Raw genomic sequence first — 22,495 nt, 5'->3', positions numbered from 1 at the left:
TCATTACAACCAAAAAGAGGGTACAGCACAGTCACCTCACTGCAGTTATGTATAATTCTGAGGAAAGGGAAATACTAAAAAGGATGGGGGTGGGTCTTAAAAATCTCACATCTATGTGAAGTCATATTTGCACAAACTCTGAAAGGTCTATATTTAGTAATAGCAGACTGAGTGGAATTTTAGTTTATGTTGAAGGCTTGTGTTTCCCATTGGATTTTAGGATTGCCAGAATCAAGGGGACAATGTGAAAATGAAAACACTACAGACAGTGGAAGACTGCGTGCCCACCTGTATCCATCTCGTCCATGTTGCTGAGGAAGTCTTCTGGAGTTGTGGGGACACTGTAGCACCCTAACCCCAGGCCGCTGTCTGTGCTCTGCTCCCGCGAATGATAGGGCCCTCTGTAGAAAATAAAAATAAATGAAGGAGACTTCAATGTGAGTCTACTCAATAAAGTTCAAAATTAAAACACAGTCACAGAACTCAATCAGTGAAAGGGAGAAAATTATGTGGCCCTTTTCATTTTGAAACATATAACCTGATCTTACCAAAACCAATCATCAATTCTATGCACTAAAACTGGTCGCTCGCCATACAAAGGTTTCCTTACTGACTCAAAATAACCACTTGGACTCTATTCTACATATAGATAATATCTATGTAAATATTTTAAAAACCAGAAAATAGTGCTGAATTATGCTCATAGATACGAACAGTCATGGTGATAGAACTCATGGTGGTCCATGTCTATAATCTCAACACTCAAGAGGCTGGGGAAAGGGGATCCAGAAAAATAGCAGAGTTCACTGTGACAGAAACACACCACTTTCTGCAGAGTGGCTGCTCCTGAGGAATGAAGGAAGGGAGGAAGCCTAATGTGGCTGAGGTGGGCTCCAACAGAAGCCTTTGAGATGCAGCAAGCCTGGGTGGTGAGTGCCAGAGTCCTCTCCATGTTTTTCTACTCTTTAAAATAAACACCTTTTAAAAATCTATTTGTTCATTATTCGGGCTACTTGTTTTTTTCACCTCTATCTTTATTTGTATTTGCTAGGAGCCTTGTAAGAGCAGAAAAGAGCAAAACCACAATGGATGTAGATGTAGATGTAGATATATACAATACCCCTCCCCCTCCCCTCTATTAGGTCTACAATTAAGGTTTACTATTTCCATTGATCAGATACTTCTGGCTAAATCACCTTTTTCTTCTGCTACTACTTTTCTTTCTTTCTTTTTTAAAGCCAACATCTCTTTGTTTTAATTAATTTTTAATTGTGAAATAACTTAAAAGTCACACCAAACATGCAAAAAGAACTGTTTCTATATACCTTCCATCAGGCTCCCTTAATTAAAACAGTTTTCACAAGCACAACAAATTAACTAAACTATAAACACTATTCACCTTTCACCATAAATACCTGTGAATTTTCTTGTATTGTGTGCCATGACATGCTTTTAACTGCACCCTTACTCGCAAGAATTTCAAGATTCTTGCAAGTGATTACCAAATAGCATGGTCCTGTTTAAATGTGAAGTTCAGTCTCACGTGCAAATCACTGAAGGATATATTCCATGACATGTGACTAAGTTTTCCTTTATTCTGTCATCCGCCCCCAACTCTCCCCCCATCCCCAAAGCTCCCTGCCTTTCCACAGTGTAAACAAACACCCCATTACAGTCTAAACCACGGGGAAGAAAGGAAAAGTCAGTGGTCCCCAGTGTAAACTTACCCATTGAGGAAAGGATCTGAGCTACTGTTGGTGACAGATCTCATATCTGTGCTCATGGCAGGCGTGTTGACAGGGGCCATGGTCTCGGTTTCCATGGGGAGCTGTCGGCAGAGGGCAGCTTCCTATACAAGAGTCAGAGGGGAAAGAGAGTTACTCAATTGCCACAAAGGGTTGCATCATAATGTACTTCATGGGAAAACTGCTCACCAAACACAATACACTTTATATTTCAGTAGATCAAAGTCACTAGTGTCCTTCCTCCACAGTCTTCAAGGCATGTCCTTCTACTCCCAGCTAACTGAACCTATGGGGACACTGGACCTCTGGGCACTTACTCTGAAAAACATGCACCTGCCCATGGAATTGTTTAGACACACAAGCCATATCATAGCCTCTCAAAATACTTTCTCACTGACAAGTCAGTTTTGCTCTAGAGTCTCAGATTAAATCTAGAAACAGTCAAAAGTAACTAGACACCTCTGGACCAGCATGCAAATCTGGTCTCTCCCATTTACATGCTAGTCCAGAAGGGTGAGTAAACTTGAGACTACCACAAACTCTTACAAACACTCACATATGCTAAACCTCTTGGCATGAAAACAACTGGTCAGTGATTTATATTCTAGCAAATACAAGAATCCTTTGGCTAATATCCTCACTATCCAATAGTGTGCACACATATTCATTCCCATTCATTCTCTCTCTCTCTCTCTCTCTCTCTCTCTCTCTCTCTCTCTCTCTCTCTCCAAGAATAGCTGCATTTCCTATTAACCAAGTGGAGAGAAATCAGCTCCTGAAAGTTGCCCTCTGATCGCCACATGTGTACTATGGCACAAGTGTGCTCACACATGCACTAAATAAATACTAAATAAATAAAGTAAAAACTTTCTTAAAAGCAGGAAAGGGAACTACTTGGAAGGAAGGAGGTTACAATCAAGAGAGTAGAAAGATGTCAGAGTGTAGTGAGGGGTTAATAAGCATAATATATATGTATGAAAATGTCAGGATGAAATCCATTTCTTTGTATGCTAACCAAGAAAAAATAAATAAAGACTATATAATAAAGGGTAAAGAACCTGTAGTATGCGGATGGGAAATGCTCACTGCTTTTCCACATTTTAAATCCAAGAGAAGTGCTATCCCATTCTTCATCATTGGGTCCTAACTAGTTACACCAGTCTCCAAGTCACCAAAAGAGGAAATGCCATATCCTGTCTGTAGGGGTCTCACAGGATCATGTGTCTACCTTCTTCAAGTAACTAACAAAATGCACGAGACTGCAGAGGGCTCTTTTAACCCTAATGGCATTAAAAAATAATAAATTGGACCATTTATTATTAACAATGCAATGGAATGACTTGTTTAAGATTATTGTAAGATTATTCTTGGGTCACAGACCATTCCAAAGAACAGCTAAATATAAGGAAGACCTCTGCTTCCTACCCTACCAGGATGGATAGTGGAGACACATCTTGCCTGTAGCCCAGTGGCCAAACTACCATCCCAGCCTGGCTCTGATACAGTCTCCCAATCTTAGTGTCTGGCTTTAACATTGCTTCCAGATCCTGAATCCATACAATTTTTCCCTCTGTCTGGAACACATGTCCCAACAAAGCCCATTTCCCTTAGTTACTAACCCACAAATGCCAGGTATCAAGACACTCCTCCCTGCCTCTATCTAAAAGGTCACCTCCCACCACCCATGACTGTCTGCCTTTTAACCTGCACCTATTTTCTTCACAGCAACTTGGGTTTTATCTTGTCCTCCCCAATGAATGACCCATGAAGGAGGGATCTTATTCACCATGTTCATGCCTACACACCCACTACCTGTAACCATGTTAAGTATGTAGTAGTAGATACCCATAAAATACATTCTGAGTAAGTAAATGAGAAATAGTATTTATTCAAATAGAAACATTTAAAAAAATATGCTGGTAATAACAAAATGAGAAATAAAAGAAAAAAAATCACACCTTCAACCACAAATTAGTACACACGCTGCCTAGCTAAGAGTTCACCTGAATCCTCCTCCGCTGTCCCTAACATAAGATGCACGGTGCTAAGTGGCCAGTAACAGAAACAGTAGCACCAAATACTTGGATGTGAATTCTGGCCTTGCTGTGTCCCATTGAGGTATTTCACAATGTTGTCCCCTACCACCTCACAGCGGGGAATAATAACACCACATGTGCAAAATGCTGCTGTCATGACAAAGATGCTCGGAACAGAGCTTGCTCCAGAAGTCACTGCATCGATATCTGATGTCACCTCACCTTATGTTCTGCATACCAATCTCAAAAACACAGGTTAAAGACAAAAATAAAGACACTGGCAGTAAAGGACTTGCCTAAAGGTACAAGGAAAACCATGGGTTCCATGCCCAGAACTACAAAAACAAGTGTGTAAGCAGATAACTTTAAAAGTATCCCTCACTGTTGTGTGGAATAGATCCACTTTGGTACCTAAGAGTTTCCTCCTAGTCACCTTTCACCTTTGAAAGATTAAATCAGAATGTGAAAATCCATCACAAGGCTAAGAAAACTTACACTGCCTAAAATTAGGTTTAACTATAGAGTGGTGAGAGTTGTATTTTATACTATAATAGTTCTACATTTAGAACTTTGAAAATTCTACCTGCCCGGTTTTCCACTGTTGTGTTCTGTTTTTATTTTGTCAAGTTGACACATGTTAAAGTCATCTGGAAAGAGGAATCTCAGTTGAGAAAGTGCCTCCATCAGATAGCTGACAGGAGAGTCTTTGGAGCATTTTCTTGGTGGGAGGACAGCCTAGCTCACGGAGAGCAGGGCAGGACTACCCTAGGTAGGTGGTCTTAGGTTATACAAGAAAGCAGGCTGACTGAGTAAGCCAGACAATACATTCTTACAGGCCAGGCTCCTGCCTGTAGGTTCCTGCCCTGCCCTCCCTCAGGTGATGGGATAAATATAAGACGGAATAAAGTCCATCCTTCCCAGGTTGCTCTTTTGTTATGGTGTTCAGAGCAACAGAAACCCAAGTAAGATAGTCCTGTTTTGAAAAGTTAAAAAAAAAAAAATCCCCATATCTGCCCACAAATTTGGGGGGTGGGTGGATAATACCAAAGGTTAAAAATAAAGGACCAACCTCCCCAGTATGTCCTTATCAAAACTGGGTAATTAAAGTCTAGATCAGAATGCTTTTGACTGTCACCTGATAGCTGAAGCCCTTATATAAGCAAAAGGGCAATCATCCACCTTTACCTCAACCATGAAGAGTGCTCAAAACTAATTATCAACCTCTCTGGTCTTGGCAGGTGTGCTGGTTAGTTTACGTCATCCTACACAAACTAGAGTCACCTGGGAAGAGAGGCTTGCATCTGTAAGATTGGCCTGTGGGCAGACCTGTGGTGCACTTTCTTGATTGATGACAGATGTGGGAGTGCAAGCTGAGAGGCCTAGTGGAGAACATTCCTCCATGGTTCTTGCCTCGGTTCTTGCTTTGGGCTCCTCCAGCCTTGGCTTTTCCCCTAAAGGACGGACTGTAGCTGGTAAGACACTCTTTTCTCCTTCAAGCTGCTTCCAGTATTTTATCATGGCAACGGAAAGGCAAACTATTGTGGTCTATTCACAGGGCACCACCAGTCCTGTCTAAAACAGGCCTCTGATTTCTCCACATCTCAGTACTTCAGGTCTCTCTTCCTCCAAACACATCTTACCCAGCTTTAGTATTTAGGTTATACAGCCACATTCCAGATGCGTTCCCAGACCATCACAGCCCCAGAGGGTGGCGACATTCCCCCTTCAGCTTCAAACATTATTTGATGTGCCTAGCTGGTACTCGAAAGTACACACACCTAATACTGGGCTCCAAACAGCTCCTATTATCTTCAGATTTTACCTAATGTTAGCACTCCCCTTCCAGCTTCAAACCTGATTGGGGCTATCAATTTGACAGGATTTAGAATACCGTGGAGACAAACCTCTGGACATACTTGTGAGGAATTGCCTGTGATTACATTAATTAACAATCTAGGTTAAGTGAAGTGGAAAGATGTATCCTAAATATGGGCAGTACCGATTCATGGGCTGGGATCCTGGACTAAATAAAAATGAGCAAGCTAGCTGTACTCCATTTCTGTGTGGTGTGTGTCTGTGTGAGTGTGTGTGTGTCCTGACTAGACACAATGTGACCGCATTCTGCCTCCATGCCTTCCATACTACAATGATCTGTACTGTACAACCTGGAACCATGACCCAAAGTAATCCCTTCTCTATCACACTCCAGGTATGATTCTCTGCAACAATGAGACAATGCCTGTCTTCCTAGAAGATTCAATTGGGGGGGGGAGGGTGTTTGGATGGTCTGGTGCTGCTATGAATTCAAATGCTAAATACTGTATGTATGTTTGTATATATATTTCATACATATAATATATATATGTATATATATATATATCAGCTTTTGTCATGCAAACCTTGCTCCCCAGGTTATTGGTCAAAAAAGGCTAAAGACTATGACTGCACAGTAGATGGAGGTAGGTGGGTTTTCAAATACCTGGATGGGGCAGCAAGGAGAGAGGAAAAAGGAGAAGAGAGGAGATGGCGGGAGGAGAAAGGAGCCATGAGAAGAGATGGACCACAAGCAGATGGCCAGGAGAAACAGCAAGTGACAAGGGACACATGGCTGGGATGTAAGTTAAAATAGTGCCAAACCTGCCCAATCTAGGCCTATAACTTGTAAATAAAATACCAGGATTGTGTGTCTTTTACACAGACTAGCTAGAATATAAAAACACCAATTATAAGATTCTAGACAGACAATCACAGAGACTAGACAATGGACAGGCATTAGGATATTCATCTAACCCCTATATCGCTGTTCTCTGGTCTTACATCCATCTCCAGGAACATCATTACTTCTGCAATTACTCCAGCTGACTTCCCTGCCATGCCATCAAGCTGTGTGTCAGGCGTTGGGCAGGTTCTATCAACGCTTTCACCAAGCCACACAATGCATGAGCATGACCACTAGAGAATATCAGGTCTTCGAGGAGTCAGGATATCACAAAACTCAAAGGCCTCACAATGGCTCTTAAGCTACTAGTGAAGTACGAGATCCCTCCAATCACAGATTTGTGGCAGATAGAATGAAGAAATTTCTAGTTGTAATCAGGTAAGGTACTGGCTACTTCTCAGTTCTGTGGGCTATTTGCCAGTGGAATTCTCAAGAAGTAGTTAAGGATGCTGTTGAACCTGTCCTGAGCTTGGCATAACAGAAAGCAGTGATGCAATGCAGAGAAGAGGACTTTAAAATCACAATAATCAGAGTTCAAATCCCAGGTCAGTTACAATAGAGATGTGAAATTTTAAATTCTAAATGTGAAAACTAAATTCTTTTTTTTTTAATTTTTTTAATTTAGGGCTGGAGAGATGGCTCAGCCATTAAGAACACTGACTGCTCTTCTGAAGGTCCTGAGTTCAAATTCCAGCAACCACATGGTGGCTCACAATCGTCTGTAATGAGATCTGACGCCCTCTTCTGGGGTGTCTGAAGACAGCTACAGTGTACTCACATATAATAAATAAATAAATCTTTTAAAAAAATTTAATTTAAAAAACGGTATTTATTTATTTTTACCTGTATGGGTTTGGGGGGATTGTTTGCCTGCAGGTATGTCTGCTCACCAAATGTGTGCAGTGCCTAAGCTATTCAAAAAAGAAGACGGGGGACCCCCTGGAACTAGCATAAGAGCTGGTTTGAAACTATCATGTGAGTACTGAGATCTGAACTCTGGGTCTTTGGACAAGCAGTCAGTGCTCTTAACCATCTCTGCAGCCCCTTGGACTAAATCCTTGACAGTTCATTTAAGATGCTTTATGAAGCATCTTGTTGAACATAGATCAAAGAACACAGTGAGACAAACAATAGAAGGTGTCATGGACGGCACAGAAAGATTTGAGAGGCAAAGAGACTTGACTAGACTTTGCAAAAAAAGCCATGTGAAGCCTGAATATAGGACTCCATTAACTTAGTTTACTGATGAGGAAACAGGGCCAGAGAGAGTTAAGTGGTTTTCCCAGGGCCCTGTAGTTAACAGCAGGTGGAGCCAGTGTCTAAATCCAGGCAGTTTGACCTCTGAGGCTATTCCGGTAATTTCCACAGACAAGAGTACCAGGGAGAAGGCAGTGAGGACTGAAGTTGGCAGGCCTCAAATTCAAACCCTTTCACCTACTACTGGAGATGAAACTTGGGCAAGTTACTTCATTTCTCTGATCCTGTTTTCCCAGCTATAAAATGGAAATACCAACCCCATGACCTCATTCAGCTTGTTTAGAAGAGAACTTAACGAACCAGCCTATTCAACAGCACTGAGCACAGTTTTTCCTCCCCTAGCCGGGAGGAAGATGGGATTGGAAATGTTTTATGATCCTTTTCGATGTATATGGGTGGAGCTAGTATCCCGGGAATTCACACCACATTTAGCAAAGTTTTAAGGTTCGGTTTTAAAGGCCAGTCTCCGAAAGTTCTGAAAAGCTGCGGCCCTCCCTCCTCCTGCCCCCAACATTTCTTCACATACAAGCTGGGAATGGAAACCCTCTGTAAAACAGTCTTTGGAATGAATCTTCGTGAGTTACTGGTAATCTGTTAGCTCCCTTAAACAACAAAACCAAAAATCATTTATGGATTCAAAAGGCACCCTCCTAGGGCTGAGAAGCTGTGCGGTGGACGCAGAGGATAATGAAGGGCAGAGACGACTTGTGAGTTAAGAAGTTCTGGAAGCTTCCTCCCCTCAAGTTCCCCCACTGGCCTGCAGCTCTGTGGAATAAATCAACAGAAGAAGCTAGAAAGTAAAAGGCAAAGGAGAGCAGGGCCTGGCTCTGAGTGAGTGTTTTTGGCTCGCAGGGCACCTCCCACCAGCCAGCTCCTGCCTTGGCTGGAATGTACTTCAAAGGGAGCTAACTGAATGATAATAACCTCTTCTGGGGGTGCTCAGCTTGATTTAAGTGTGTAGCCGGGATTCTACAAAAATGGAAGACCGAATTGTTTTAATTATAAAGGGTGGGGCGAGTAGAAACAAATGAAAAGAAATGAAAGCAGTATTTTAAAATCCCACAGTTAAAACAGTTATTTCAGTGCAGGGGTGCAGCTCACTCTTTCTCAAAGCCATGGAGACTGCAGAGGCAGACTGCCTGGGAAGGAGGTGGTTGTGTGTGTGTGTGGGGGGGGGGTGTTTCTGGTGTCAATCTCTTTTAAAGCCTGTACCAAGCTGCCACATTTCCTGGAGTGTCTCTTTGAAACACCTCGCACACACTCAGCTGTCCGACTGGCTCTAGAAAAGTGCAGATTCGAAACTCTGATACTTTGGAGGAAACATTTGTTGAGTCTGTAATTATTATCCAAAGCCTGTTATCTCCTAAGAATCACTTGAAGGAAGGCAAAATGTAGATATACTTCTGACTTAAACAAAAATGTAAAGTAGATTTTTTGAAATGGAATACTTCCTCATGCCTCTGTGATCTCATTTTCCTTAGAACAAAATAAGCCTCCTCTCTAAAACAATGACCAATTTGTTTTCAAAAGGATTTTTTATTATGAACATATTTATTTAAAGGGACAAGTACGTATCATGGAATAGGTTGGTTTGGAGTGATGAAGCCGGGGAGTCTTTTTTAAAAAGATCTGAACTGGTACCCTTTTTCTTTTCTTCCCATTTCCACCCTTACCCAGACCAAAGACTCATCATGTAGCTCTGGTTAGCCAGAATTTGCTATGTAGACCAAGCTGACCTGTAGCAGGCAGTGGTCCTTTGCTTCCAGAGCACTAACCTATGCTATAGACATACACTACCTTCCTTTGTGGGGGAACACAATAGACGCCCTCAACTCCTAGACAAATTCACCACTTTCCATCCCAACATGTGTGATAAGAACATGTGTTGAGTAGATATATGAAAGGATGAACTTAAAACAGCCATCTCACTACAGATGACTTAGGGGTATATGGTGAATGTAGGACAACAGGACCTGTCAAACGCCTTAGTCAACCCTGAAACCTAACTCTACAGTGTGCTTTCCTAATAACTATACCCCATGTTCCAAAGGCTATGAAGCAGCCACTGATTGCCCTACATGTTTTGCTAGGTATGTTTTTCAGTTCTGAAAAATCTCTTAAAAACTCAAGACAGAAAACAGCCCTTTAAGTCTTCCCTGAGAGGAGCACGGCTCTCCTTGGCAGCATGGATCTGAAATGGCTGTGTGAGGCTGGGCAGCTGACTCTACCCCCACCCCCAGAGAGGCTGTCAAGCTTGACAGAAATCTGTAAGACCTGCTAAAAGAATCCTGTGCTTGCCTCCCTCCATCTGTGTCCCTGTTGCCCTGGAAACGAAAGGCCAACCTTAGTCAGCAGTTTTGTTTACAAGCTGTGCTCTCCTGCCCCCACCCCCAAGTGCCAATTAAAGAGAGGCCAGAGGGGAAACAGTATGGAATTGGCTTGAAAATAGTTAACAACGCAGGCCCTCAAAAGCTCGATGCTGTTGCTTCAAAAACATAATGCTAAATTTAGAAACTAAACTTAAGGAAATATTCCAAGTTGAGAGACAGACAGACAGACAGACAGAGATTCTGAATGATGAAATATGGGGATGAGACCTAAGGCCTCATGCATGCCAGGCAAATCATCTACATGTGCTATATCCTTATAAGAACTCCACAACATGTATGAATATATGCACGCATATATGTGTTCGGTATACATGTATCCCACCTATGCATGTATAGGCGCCATACCACACGCATGGAAGTCAGAGGATAACTTGTGGTAGTTGCCCTCTTTCTGCCTTATGATTTTTAGGGGTCAAAGTCAAGTGCCATGCTTGGTGGTAAGTGCCTTTACTCTTTGAGTCATTTTACAGGCCCCTCTTTCTATATATATGTGAGTGTACTGTCGCTGACTTCAGACACACCAGAAGAGGGCATCAGATCCCATGACAGATGGTTGTGAGCCCCCATGTGGTTGCTGGGAATTGAACTCAGGCCCTCTGGAAGAGTAATCCGGTGCTCTCAACCTCTGAGCCATCTCTCCAGCCTCAGGCCCCTCTTCTTATTTTCCTATTTTGAAACAGGGTCTGTCACTAATTGCCTTAAACTCCCTTGGCAGCCCAAGGTGGCCTAAACTCTCAATTCTCCTGCCTTAGCCTTCCAAGGACTTGGAACTAGAGGCCTGCTACCACCAGGCCTAGCCTAGGTAAGACGCTACCTCTATGGAGATCCTGCTACTTTGACCCCAATTCAGCAGTGGTTGAAGAGCTTACTGGCCAGGAGGAGTGGTCAATGGAAAGAGATACAGAAGTATCTTCTACTGTTTCCACAGGAAGTGAAGCTGTCTGGGCTCAGTGACAATAACAAAAGTCAAAGAGGTAACCACGGGGACCCAAGGAGGTGATGATGTTAATTTACCCTTTGACCAACAACTTAGATTAGAACTAATTATTCTGTCTCATCTGCTACCATAAAAGCCATTTCAAAGCAGTCACATCCCACTTATCCTTGCATTACTTTCAATCCCAGGGATACTGGCTAAGGGAATCAATAGGGAGAAAAAGGAAGAAAGGGGGAAACAGTTTCATCCTAAACCAATGAAAACTCGCTTTAAAACTGCAGTCAAAGCCGTCTCCAACTCTATTTTGTTAACGCCCTCAGTGACTTCAGCACTAATGAGCTAACACAGGCCTCTACTGGGCCTGGTGGCAGAGTGTACAGGCCAGAAGGCCTTGCTACAGACTGAGGAACTGCTTTCCTCCTGGAGCAACATCAAACCATAGGTGTAGAGTAATAAGTGAAGAGGAGGAGGAAGAGAAATGAACAAGGGCTGAGAAGACAGGCTGTTCAAGATCTCCTGCAGGCAGGGGAGCCAGGCTGGTTACAGATCTCTCAGTGAGCAAGAGATGGTCAGAGGGCCGCTGGTGGCTGAGGCAAAACAAACCAAGGTGATTTTCTAGACACCCCAGAGGTCCCATCAGGAAAAACCAGTCCTCCTCACTATGAATTCCCATTTGATGTTAGAAAGCAGCTGAACAGGTGAACCAAAGGCCGTTTTTACTTTGAGTCTTTTCCTACCTCTACCCTGGTGTCAAGGCACAAATAGCAAAATGAAAAATCACCAAAAGAAAGAAGTCAAGAAGCCTTCCAGGGGTGGGCAGTATGGGTCGGTCGGTAAAAGTGCTATTCGGAGCAAGCCTGACCATCTGTGGCCAACCCCTCAAATCCCGGATTGGAAGGAGAGAGCTGACTCCTGAGGACTGGACTCTGACCTCCACGAGTATGCGCATACACACTAATAGCAAAAGGCCTGCCAAAGGGCTGGAGTAATGACTTAGCAAGTAAGAACAACTGCTGTTCTTGCAGAGGATACAGGTCAGTTCTCAGCACCCACAAGGTGGTTCACATCCACCCTTACTCTCGTTCTGGGGAAGACAATGATCCGCCAAAGGATCCAGGCATGCCTATGGTGCACATATATGCATGCAACAACATTTACACATATAAAAGAAGATGCGGGCGTGGTGGCGCACGCCTTTAATCCCAGCACTCAGGAGGCAGAGGCAGGCGGATTTCTGAGTTCGAGGCCAGCCTGGTCTACAGAGTGAGTTCCAGGACAGCCAAGGCTATGCAGAGAAACCCTGCCTCGGAAGAAAAAAAAAAAAAAGAAGATGCATCCTTTTTAAAAAATTGAAGCTGAGCAAGATGATATCCAAGATATTCTGGAAATATCCTCAGAAAACACTTTCATGCCATTATCATATGGCCTTATTTATTACCTATGACTTGTAACAGGGACCATGCTGTTTCTGGATAGGTTTGTGGTGAGGAAAACAACCTTCCATGATTAATAAGTCTACTTCAGAGGGTTTTTCCTCCTATAATCCAGTAACAAAATTAAAGAGATCAAAACCATCCATCCTACCTCTTAACTAGACATGCACACACACACATACTCACTGATACTCACACACACACACACACACACACACACACACACACACACACACGTGCGAGTCAAAGCTAAGCAGTCGTTGCCAGCCTTTCTTTTGCTGCACTGTGGGAAGGACTGGAAACTGGGATTCCCTAAAATGCACCAAGTTCCCCAGCTGCCACAGCTCAGTTCTGAAGGAACTATGTTGGCATTTCTGTAATATGAACCATCAAAACTATCCTTGGCTCAAAGGCACCTCCAGCTAGAATAAAGGAAACAATGCCAGGCCCTTTTCCACACCCCTTTTCGAAAATTCTTTCTGTGGGAAAGGAGGAGACAGGGCAAAAGAAAGGCAGAAGAGTCGGACACAAATCACTCCTAACAAAAGAGTGACTTGAAGAAACACACACACACACAATCACTTAAATACAAAATGATTTATAAATGCTAAATATATAAAGACAATTTATAAATGCTAATTCACATTCTATTTCCAAATAAGAAATTGACTGATTCCACATAGAAATATCCAAAAATGGAAAGCAACAAATCATATGATTATCTCCTGCCAAGAAACATGATAGGATATATCTAAAAACCTTAATAAAAGTTGTTACCATGATGCAGCCAAGAAAGTGAAAATGAAGATTCTATGAGTAAACGCAGTAACTATAGCTACTTAACAGTCTTCTTCTTTAACTTGATCTTCATTTTCCCTATTTTCAAACACTACATCTGAGATGTATTTGATGAGCAAGACATTACTATTGATAAAAGATGGATAGATTTTAAAATAACAGCTGTAACTTGAGAAAGTCTTTACAACACCCCTATATTCCCTTCCAAGGATACTCTCTGAGCAGTTAAAACTATATTTTTAACAATGGCAAAAAGGCTCAAACTCAGCCAGGTGTCTTTTTCCCTCCCTCCCATATCCCCTTCTTCTTTGCTTCTCTGTCTTTCTTTCTCCCTCTGTTCTAGGAACAAGAACCTTGAACACTCTAAGCAAGTACTCTCCTATTGAGCTACGCCCCTAGCCAACTCTGGGGCCTCAAACTCTCATCCCTGAGTGGGTCTTCTGAGTCATGGATTGAAGCCATGCCTGGCTTTTTTATTTTGTTTATGACATACAATGCTGAACCCTCAGAAGACACACAGCATTTTTCTCTTGACCAAATAGGTGAATAAAGAATAAGTATTATGGGCAGGGTGGCACATCTTAGTCCCAGGATTTAGAAGCTGAGGCAGGAGGATCTTTGACAACAGGACTTTTTCTTTTCCTTTCTTTTCTTTTCTCTCCTTTTCGTTTCTTTTACAATGTATCATCATGTTGCTTTGGCTGTCCTGGAACTCACTCTGTAGACCAGGCTGGCCTTGAATTCACCAAGATCCACCTACCCCTGTCTCCCAAGGGCTGGGATTAAAGGCATGTGCTACTATGCCCAACTATAACAAGATAAACATAAAAGAAGAAAAGTCTAATTGATGCCCATGCAGTTTTGTAGAACATTCTGATCAAATCCACATCCAAACCAGTTTTCCTTCTCATTCTGCTTTGACTCTATCCTTTTTCATACTCTATCGTCAGACAAGATGGCTGGTTACAGGGGGCGTGTTTTATGGAATGCCTGCCTACTATCTCCTTTAATGAGGGAAAGGGGACAAAGCTGACTCCATTTCTAGAACCAGACCCTAAGACACCGGCAGCTTCTCTCTCCCATCTCTTTCTATTCTCTCTTCTGGAAGATTGCTGTTATAATGTCCTGGTACTCTTAAGATTGTTATGCTTCCTGTAATCCCAGCGAAGCCCAACCTGCCAGCAATACTCACCATTAGCTACATCCTCCTGGACCTTGCAAACCACCCACCAGTTGACTACCGCTAAGTAACCTCAAGTCAATGGCGACAGAAGAACCACCTACCTTAGCCCTTTCTAAATTTTTAACCTACAAAGCTGTGATTAAAGTAAATGACTATTTCAAGTCTCCGAGTTTGGGGGGATAACCTGTTGACAAAGTAATAGCTAATTGGAAGATGTTCTTTTTCAATTTCTCCTTTCTCTCTTTTTAAACACTATCAATGGAAGGCAAGGCAGCCATGCCAATATAACCATGCCCATGAGCTAGTTTAGCTCTTTAGCTCCTAAGGTTGGCCCTGAAGATAGTTCAGGCAGAGAGAGTTGGGAGAAGAAACTGGTCTGTGAATATGAGTCTTTGGCCTTATCTTGAAAGCAAACAGCCACCCAAGGCCACAGAATCTCCAGCAGGTACCATGGAAGACCATACCTGCCTCATGAGCTCCTCTTGACGCATCCTAATCCTCTCTCTCTCCATCTGGATCCTCTGAAGCCGCAGTTTCTGCTGCTGCTGCTGCTGAGTGGTCAGTGCATTGGGCACACTCATGAGCCCCGTGGGTGGGTTCTGAGTCGGGTGGTTCTGTGGACTCAGGCTAGTGGCCACGACTTGCTGGTGTTGGTGATTCATCGCTACAGAAGGGAATAACGAACACATCAATGACCAAGGTCTATGACACCGTATTATAAAGAGACCATCAGAATGCTTTGTGCTTTGGAGTACAGAGTCCTGAATTCCTTTCAAGCATTTTACCATTAATTATTAATTACTATTTAACAATTATTCCCTTAATTCAATTCATGAAGGTACAGGTTCCAGCTCCACACTATCCAGTGTTAGTTTTCTGTACTGTTAAACATCTTACGTCATATGTTTCCCACACCTAGAATACATTTTTATTACACTTATTGTGTGTGTGTCTGTGTGTGTATACACGTGTGTAGGTTTTTGTGCTCATGCTTGTGCATGTGTGAGCCACATACACGTGGAAGCCACAGTTGGTTCTCTACTTCCACATGTGGGGCCCACAGTTGGACTCATAAAGCTAGGCTTATACCAAGTACCTTTACCCACTGAGCCATCTCACAAGCCTCAAATACATATTAGACATAACATAAAAAATAATGGTCAAAATATGTCGCTTTTTGTTACAAGTTAGAAAAAAATTTTCACCAGGATACCCAGGAGTGCATGAACCTTTCAAACACCCGGAATAGCTGTAGCAGCATTACAGAAGGCATGTAATCAATTCTCAATATCCAATGACTATATAAGAATACTCAGCATGAATGGGTGAACTGAGAACAACAGAGAAAAAAACAAACAAACAAACAAAGACATCAATCATAAAAGAGGTCCATTTCATACTTTCTTGAGAAAGAATAACTCCTGGGATGGGAAGCATAGCTCAGTTAATAGAGTACTTGCCCAACATGCAAGAAGCTCTTGGCTCATCCCTAGTGTCAGATAAACCTGGAGTGGTGGTCCATTCCTATAATCCTAACACTCAAGTGTGGAAACAGAGAATCAGAAATGCAGAGAACTCTTCAGCAATACAGCAAATCTCAGCCCTGTTTGGGCTACATGAAACCCTGTCTTAAAATGTACAAAGGGGTAGGCGGGGAGGCCAGGCAGTTGCGGCATCTACAGTTAATCCCAGCATTGGAGAGGCAGAGGCAGGGAAGGCTCTGAGTTGGAGGCCAGCCTGGTCCACAGAGCAAGTTCCATGACAGCCAGAGCTACACAGAGAAATGAAATGAAATGAAATGAAATGAAATGAAATGAAATAAGGAAGAGCTGGAAAGAAGACTCCATGGTGAAGAGCCCCATGGCACCTCTTCTAGAGGTCCAGGTTTCCAGTACTCATGGAAGCTTTTACCATTTCCAGTTCCAGAAGACACAACACCCTCCTCTGACCTCCGCAGGCACCAGGCATGAATGTATGCTATGAATGAATATATGCACAGACATATATGCTAGTAAATACCACACACACACACATACAAATTTTGAGAAAAGGTTGTGCTCAAATACGGTCCCTAATTCTGCCTCCAAATACTGAGATGTTTCAATTAAAGCCTAAAAGCTAAAGGTTTGTATTTATTTGTGCAGGGGATGGAATCTTGTATATAAAGAATGTGCTGTACCACTCTACCCCAAGCCCCTAAGTTGAATATTTTAATCTTCAGTTTGGTGTGGATATCACGTGGAAGCATGTCATATACCTGAAATTCCTTAGATAAAAGACATTGTGTGTCTAAAGCACGCATAACAGATGCTTGGTCGTCCCAACTCAATTACTAACCTTTGATGTAAGGACCCTATGGAACCTTATGGGCATTTCTCCCACCTTTAGTTTGAGAAAAACAAACAAATAAACTCACAGCCCTTATTGATGGCAAAATATTTGAAATGTATATTTTCCTTCCAGAACTTGGTATAGCCAGTCTTTGTTGAAGGCTGGAGGAAGAAAGATTTTGGACATATAGTGTCACAGGGAAAAATGTTACCTCATATACACTTTTACCTAAGACAAAAATCTGACATCTGGAAGAGTTAATTCATAAAATCTGTTTCAAGTCAAAGGAAGGAAGTATTAAACAATTAACTCAAAGGACAGACATTTCTGTGCTCTCTAGAAAAGAGCATTTCTACTTTACTGATATAACTGCTATAGGCAAGGAATAACACAGAATGTTCCAAACAAACATCAGAAATGTCCAGATTGAGGGTGGGCGGGGTTAAAAGGCTGTTAATACTACTGACTTTTTTCTAAATGTAAACTAGCTAGTACTTTTTATTTATGTGTTTGTGTATTTATGGGTGCCTAGGAAAGCCAAACAAACGACCAGACATAGGTTCTGAGATCTGAGATGGTCCTCTGGAAGAACAACACGCTCTCTAGTGTACTGAGCCACCATTCCAGGCCAAAATCTCAAGTTTTAAAGAATCTGACTGAGGTCTGAGAAGTTACCAACATAACAAGGTTGGTGTGGCCTTGTCTTCAGCAACCTACGTAGAGCAACCTTGCAGAACATCCTTGCTGCCCAGGGTTTGCTCACAAACAGTACAGTCTTCCACCACTCAACTCCATACCACAACCAGACACTCTCTGTAGATTTTATTAATGTCTGATTTTTGAAATCTGGGTATTTAAGACTCAGCAGAGGCAGCTTCTTCCCAAAACCACACCCTCGCTAATCTTCAGGACATCTGCTCTTGCAGGTGTTCACTCTCCTGGGAGACGTTGGTGGGAAGGGACAGTAGAGCTCTTTTTTTTTTCCTTCCACCAAATTTAGATTTGACCATTTAGACTAAACATCCCTGGTTATTGACTACAGAGTCTGGAAAAGACCGAGCCTTAGACAATGGCTTTCTTTTCAAAATAAAACATAGTCAAACACAGCACATTCACCACACCACGTGAGGATATTTATAATAATATTACAATAGTAAAAGACTAAACAGGATTTATTTATTTATTCAGTCATTCATTCCTTCATTCAATGTGCATTGGTGGTTTGCCTGCATGGATGTCTGTGTGTGGATGTCAGATCCTCTGGAAGTGGAGCTGAGAGAGTTGTGACCAGCCATGTGGTTCCTAGGAATCAAAACTGGGTCCTCTGGAAGAGCAGCCATCTCTCCAGCCCTCTAAACATGATCTTACTGTCTATCAGTCCATCCTTTCAGGGGCATTCTAAATAATAACAACAACAATAACAATTTCAGAGAATAAGGGAATAAGATAATCTCATGGATCACAGGAACAAAACCACAGGGGACAAACCATGTATCAGACCATGGGACTACTAATGGAAAAGGGGTGGGGGTGGACTATGCATATACACCACCTGTTCTAGAATCAGCCAGAAACTGGTAACAGCTGTGCCTCTGTAGAGGAGGCCGGGTAGGTGTCAAAGATGGAAGACCCTCTTCACACTCTGCATCATTTAAGTTCTGCCAATCTGCACATACTACTTATGTAAAACACGAGCCAATTTTTTAAATTAAAAACTGAAATAGCAGGGGCTGGAGAGATGACTAGGCAGTTAAGAGTGATTGTTGTTCTTGCGGAAGGAGGTTTCCCAGCACATGTGTAGCAGCTGACAACCCTCCTTAACTTCAGTTCCCAGGAACCCAGTGCCCTCTCCTGGCCTCCTCAGACACCAGGCATGCCTGCAGTGCATAAAAACATACATCCAGCCAAAATATTCCCACACATGAAATAAAAATAAATCTTTTTTCCCCCAAAAGTTCAAAACACAAAAACTATGGCCCTGCAAATGTCAAACTCAGTATTTTCCGAGGTCGCATGAATTAAAATGACACTAGAATTATTTCAAACACAACAAACAAGGCTGAGAAGGTAAGACCATCAGAGCTAAGAGTCTGCTGTTGCAATTGCTCAGATTGCAATACAGAAATTAGGAAAACAAGACCCAGAAGAAACAGCCTAGAAGCCAAGTGTCTTGGCTTAATTCAGGCATCCACTACTCAACTCTGCTCCTTCCCATGGTTTAATTTCTAAAGGCTCCTGAGATGCCGCTAGACTGGAGCTCATGACCATCACTGCTAGTTGAATGTCTTTAAAGTCACTGCCTTTGGGGGCCAGGGAAAGAGAAGATGGCTACAGCACAAAGAAGGTCACCAGGAAAACAGTCAAACATCTGACTGCAATGGACAAAATATTCCTTGGGATGATATTCCAGAACATTTTTGAGAGGAAACAATGGTCCCACTTTTAAAAAGAGTACCGCAATGCAGTATGAAGCCAGACTACCATAAACTGCTCAGAAAGACTAAAGACCTTATGGGTTCAAGACCTTTGCTGTCCTCCAAAGAAAGAAGTAATCCAAACACATAATTCCTCTACTGACACAAAACAGAATCAAACTCAAGTTGAGCCATCTGTTTTTCCGGCTTCCAAGAGAGTAAAATTATCTTTCTCATCTTTGGTGGGGGAAGAAGAATTGGTTTTCTTCTGCTATTGGAAAATTGGCTTAGAAAAGAAAAGAAAAGAAAAGAAAAGAAAAGAAAAGAAAAGAAAAGAAAAGAAAAGAAATTAGGCTTTTTATAATATGAAATAAAACAGCAGGAAAAACAAACTCCAGAGCATCTGACTTGTGATGCGGTAACAGTGAACATCCTCGGTGAAGCATTGTGGGTAGTAGGGGTTACTGAAGACGCACATGATCCTCTGTCCAATGCTTCCCAGGGACATTGCACAGTGACATTCTCTTACCCTCTCTAGCATAATACTCTTGGCCATTTCTACAAAACCTTAAGAGTAAAATGAGCTCAAGGTGAAGAATGTTCCCGAGTTCAGTTCTATCAAGGTGGGAAAAGCCTCTGCTTTTGAACTGCTGCCCTTTGCAGCACCAGGAAACAGACAGCGGAGGGACAATTCAAGGAGAAATAACTTCCCTAGTCTAAGAGCTGAGGAATCAGAACAGAGGGAGCTGCACTGTGCTCTGGATATTTGACAAATGTCTGGTCTCAGAGACATCTAGTGGCTTGTTCTTCTGGATTCTAGGCCTGCTTCCCTCATTTACAAACAGCTTTTGGTTCTACAGCCACAGAAGGCAAAGTGGAGAAAACACGGGCAAACAATAAGGTTAGGTGTGATTATAGAGACCCTCCCAGGAAGAAATGAAGCCTACTGTAGGCAGACTGTGCAAAGAAAGACCCCGTTCCAGTGGCCAGGTGCTACACAGAAGTTAAGAGAGACACGGATGCGACTTTATTCCCTTCTAATTCTTCCCTGCAAGTCCTGCTTGAGTGTGGGAGAGAAGGAGGCCATATCCAAGGCTAGCAATGCTTCCTGTCAAATTCTCCGCTTCTCCTCCTCCTCTGCTGACAACATCCTGGAGTTACAGTTTCGAAGCTGTACTTTCTTCAACGTCTCTGTGGCACAGTCCCACTTAAATGAATCACTGAGGTCTTCCTAAACCGAGACTTCCCATTTCTGCACCTATTTCTTTCTGTGTCTCGACTGCTACCAGTCATACAGAGTTCCACACTGGGAGTCACTGTGGCTCATCAGATCAATAAGAGCACAATACCAATGGAACCTATACTAATGCATACATAGAACTAACTGGATGAATAAGGGGCATAAGAGACAAACCTCTGAAACAGACATACAAATAGTTCTTGAGAAAATACACAGTTCCAAAGAAAAAGGAGGAAGCTTTACTGTAGAGAAACCTGAAAAACACAACTTTGCCAGGTGACCTGGGTCAGCATTACGAGCGACAATATGTGACAATGGCATATAACCTTGACAGGACATGGTGAGAATGGTGTGACTTGGCTTTAAAATTAAGAATCTCCATCATCTTCTTTCCCAAAACCATTACGCAAGTCTAACTCTGCGTGTGTGTGTGTGTGTGTGTATACATGTGTGCACATGGGGGGGGGGAGTCCAATTCTAATAAAGGGTAATTATATAAAACACAAGAGCAATACTCCTCAAAGCTACCAAAGTGATGCAAAACAAGGAGAACCTAAGAAAATATCCCAGCCAAGAAGCTTGAGACAGGACAGGTGAAGATGCTGTCTGGATGCTGTATGAGGTGTGGAACAGAAAAAGACAGCAGCTAAAAGCTAATGAATGAAATTTGAATGGAGGTTGGAGGTTTTAATTTTATTTTTTATTCTTATTTACTTATTTCTTTGGTCTTTTTGAGACCTAACTATGTATCCCTGGCTATCCTGGAACTTGATAAGTAAACCAGGGCTGGCCTCCAAACTTTAGCAATCCTCTAATCTTGGCCTCCCAAGTGCATGAGTTGCCACACCTGGCTTAAGGTGTGGATTTCAATTAGCAAAAATGAGCCAACACTTGTTTATTAGTTATTACAAACGCAGCACATGAATGTGAGATTTAACAGCAGAGGAAACTGGGTGTAGAGGTATATAGAAATTCTGCACAATTTTTTTTGTAAAAGTGCAACAATTAATTAGGGAGTATAATTAACAGGGAGGTGGGGAAAAGACACAGGGTTGGAGTGGGATATGGTCTCTAATGTATTTCATAAAAGTAAAGATACAAAGGAGCTGTTTCCAGGTGTATTATGTTGTCACTCAAGATTGTGAATCTATTTTACTGCTGGACTTCTCAGTCTTAAATATACTCAAGAGTTCCCTGTCCTTTTCTTTTCTTTTCTTTTCTTTTCTTTTTGGGGGGGTGGGGGGTGGGGAAGGGTTTGAGACAGGGTTTCTCTGTGTAGCCCTGGCTGTCCCGGAACTCAGTCTGTAGACCAGGCTGACCTGGTCAGAAATTCAGAAATTCATCTGCCTCTGCCTCCCAAGTGCTGGGATTAAAGGCGTGCACCACCATGCCCGGCTCCCTGTCCTTTTCTAAGAGAGAAAAAATTACAACACCTCTACCTTGTAGGACTCTCTCCTGAGTAAGAAAGCTAAGAAATGCTGGTCAACCGCAGCTTAGTAGATGTCTTGGCAAAGCACTGAATTATGATTAGAATTAAATATTTAAATATGAATCAACAATTATTAAGCTCCTACTATGTTGAACAAATAATTTCATGGGTCTAGAGAATGTTATGCAAGATACTAAGTCACAGATGAACAAAGCAACACATACAAACACACACACACACACACACACACACACACAGGCCTTGGTGGGAGACAGACTGAAGTTGGAGAGTGACCCAAACCAAGCCAGAGTTGGAGACCAGCTAGAACACGGAAAGACTGAAAGAAAACAAAAGCAAAGAATACAGCAGGAAAAGGATGATAAAGCATTAAGAAAGGTCTACCTATCCAGTCTCCACACACACGTGCTGGGAGCAGGAAAGAGTCAGAGATGGTTTTATCTCCATAGCAGTTTTCACAGGGACTTAGAAAAACTTTGCTGTATAAAATAATCTCTTTAATGCAAAAAAAATTTTAAAAAAAGAAAGAAAAAAAGAAAAATTAAGAAAGAAAGAAGAAAAGGAG

The 22,495-nt window shown here is 42.3% G+C and overlaps 1 protein-coding gene across 2 annotated transcripts in view; it reads right to left on the bottom strand.

The window, feature by feature from the left end:
- Wwtr1 (WW domain containing transcription regulator 1) overlaps positions 1-22,495 on the bottom strand; it is a 119,592-nt gene that overhangs the window by 5,180 nt on the left and 91,917 nt on the right. For both annotated transcript variants that reach the window (XM_021158158.3, XM_021158157.3), the window contains exons 4-6: positions 14,963-15,162; positions 1,728-1,849; positions 289-401 (exon numbers count right to left, since the gene is read on the bottom strand). In XM_021158158.3, coding sequence (XP_021013817.1) covers positions 289-401; positions 1,728-1,849; positions 14,963-15,162 — 435 coding nt within the window. The remainder of the gene's footprint in view (positions 1-288; positions 402-1,727; positions 1,850-14,962; positions 15,163-22,495) is intronic.

This window comes from Mus caroli, unplaced genomic scaffold, assembly GCF_978045245.1.
Source record: "Mus caroli unplaced genomic scaffold, Mus_caroli_1 scaffold_3, whole genome shotgun sequence".
NCBI lineage: Eukaryota > Metazoa > Chordata > Mammalia > Rodentia > Muridae > Mus > Mus caroli.
The sequence above is the reverse complement of the archived record's forward strand: the minus strand, read 5'-3'. Positions and strand labels throughout refer to the sequence as shown.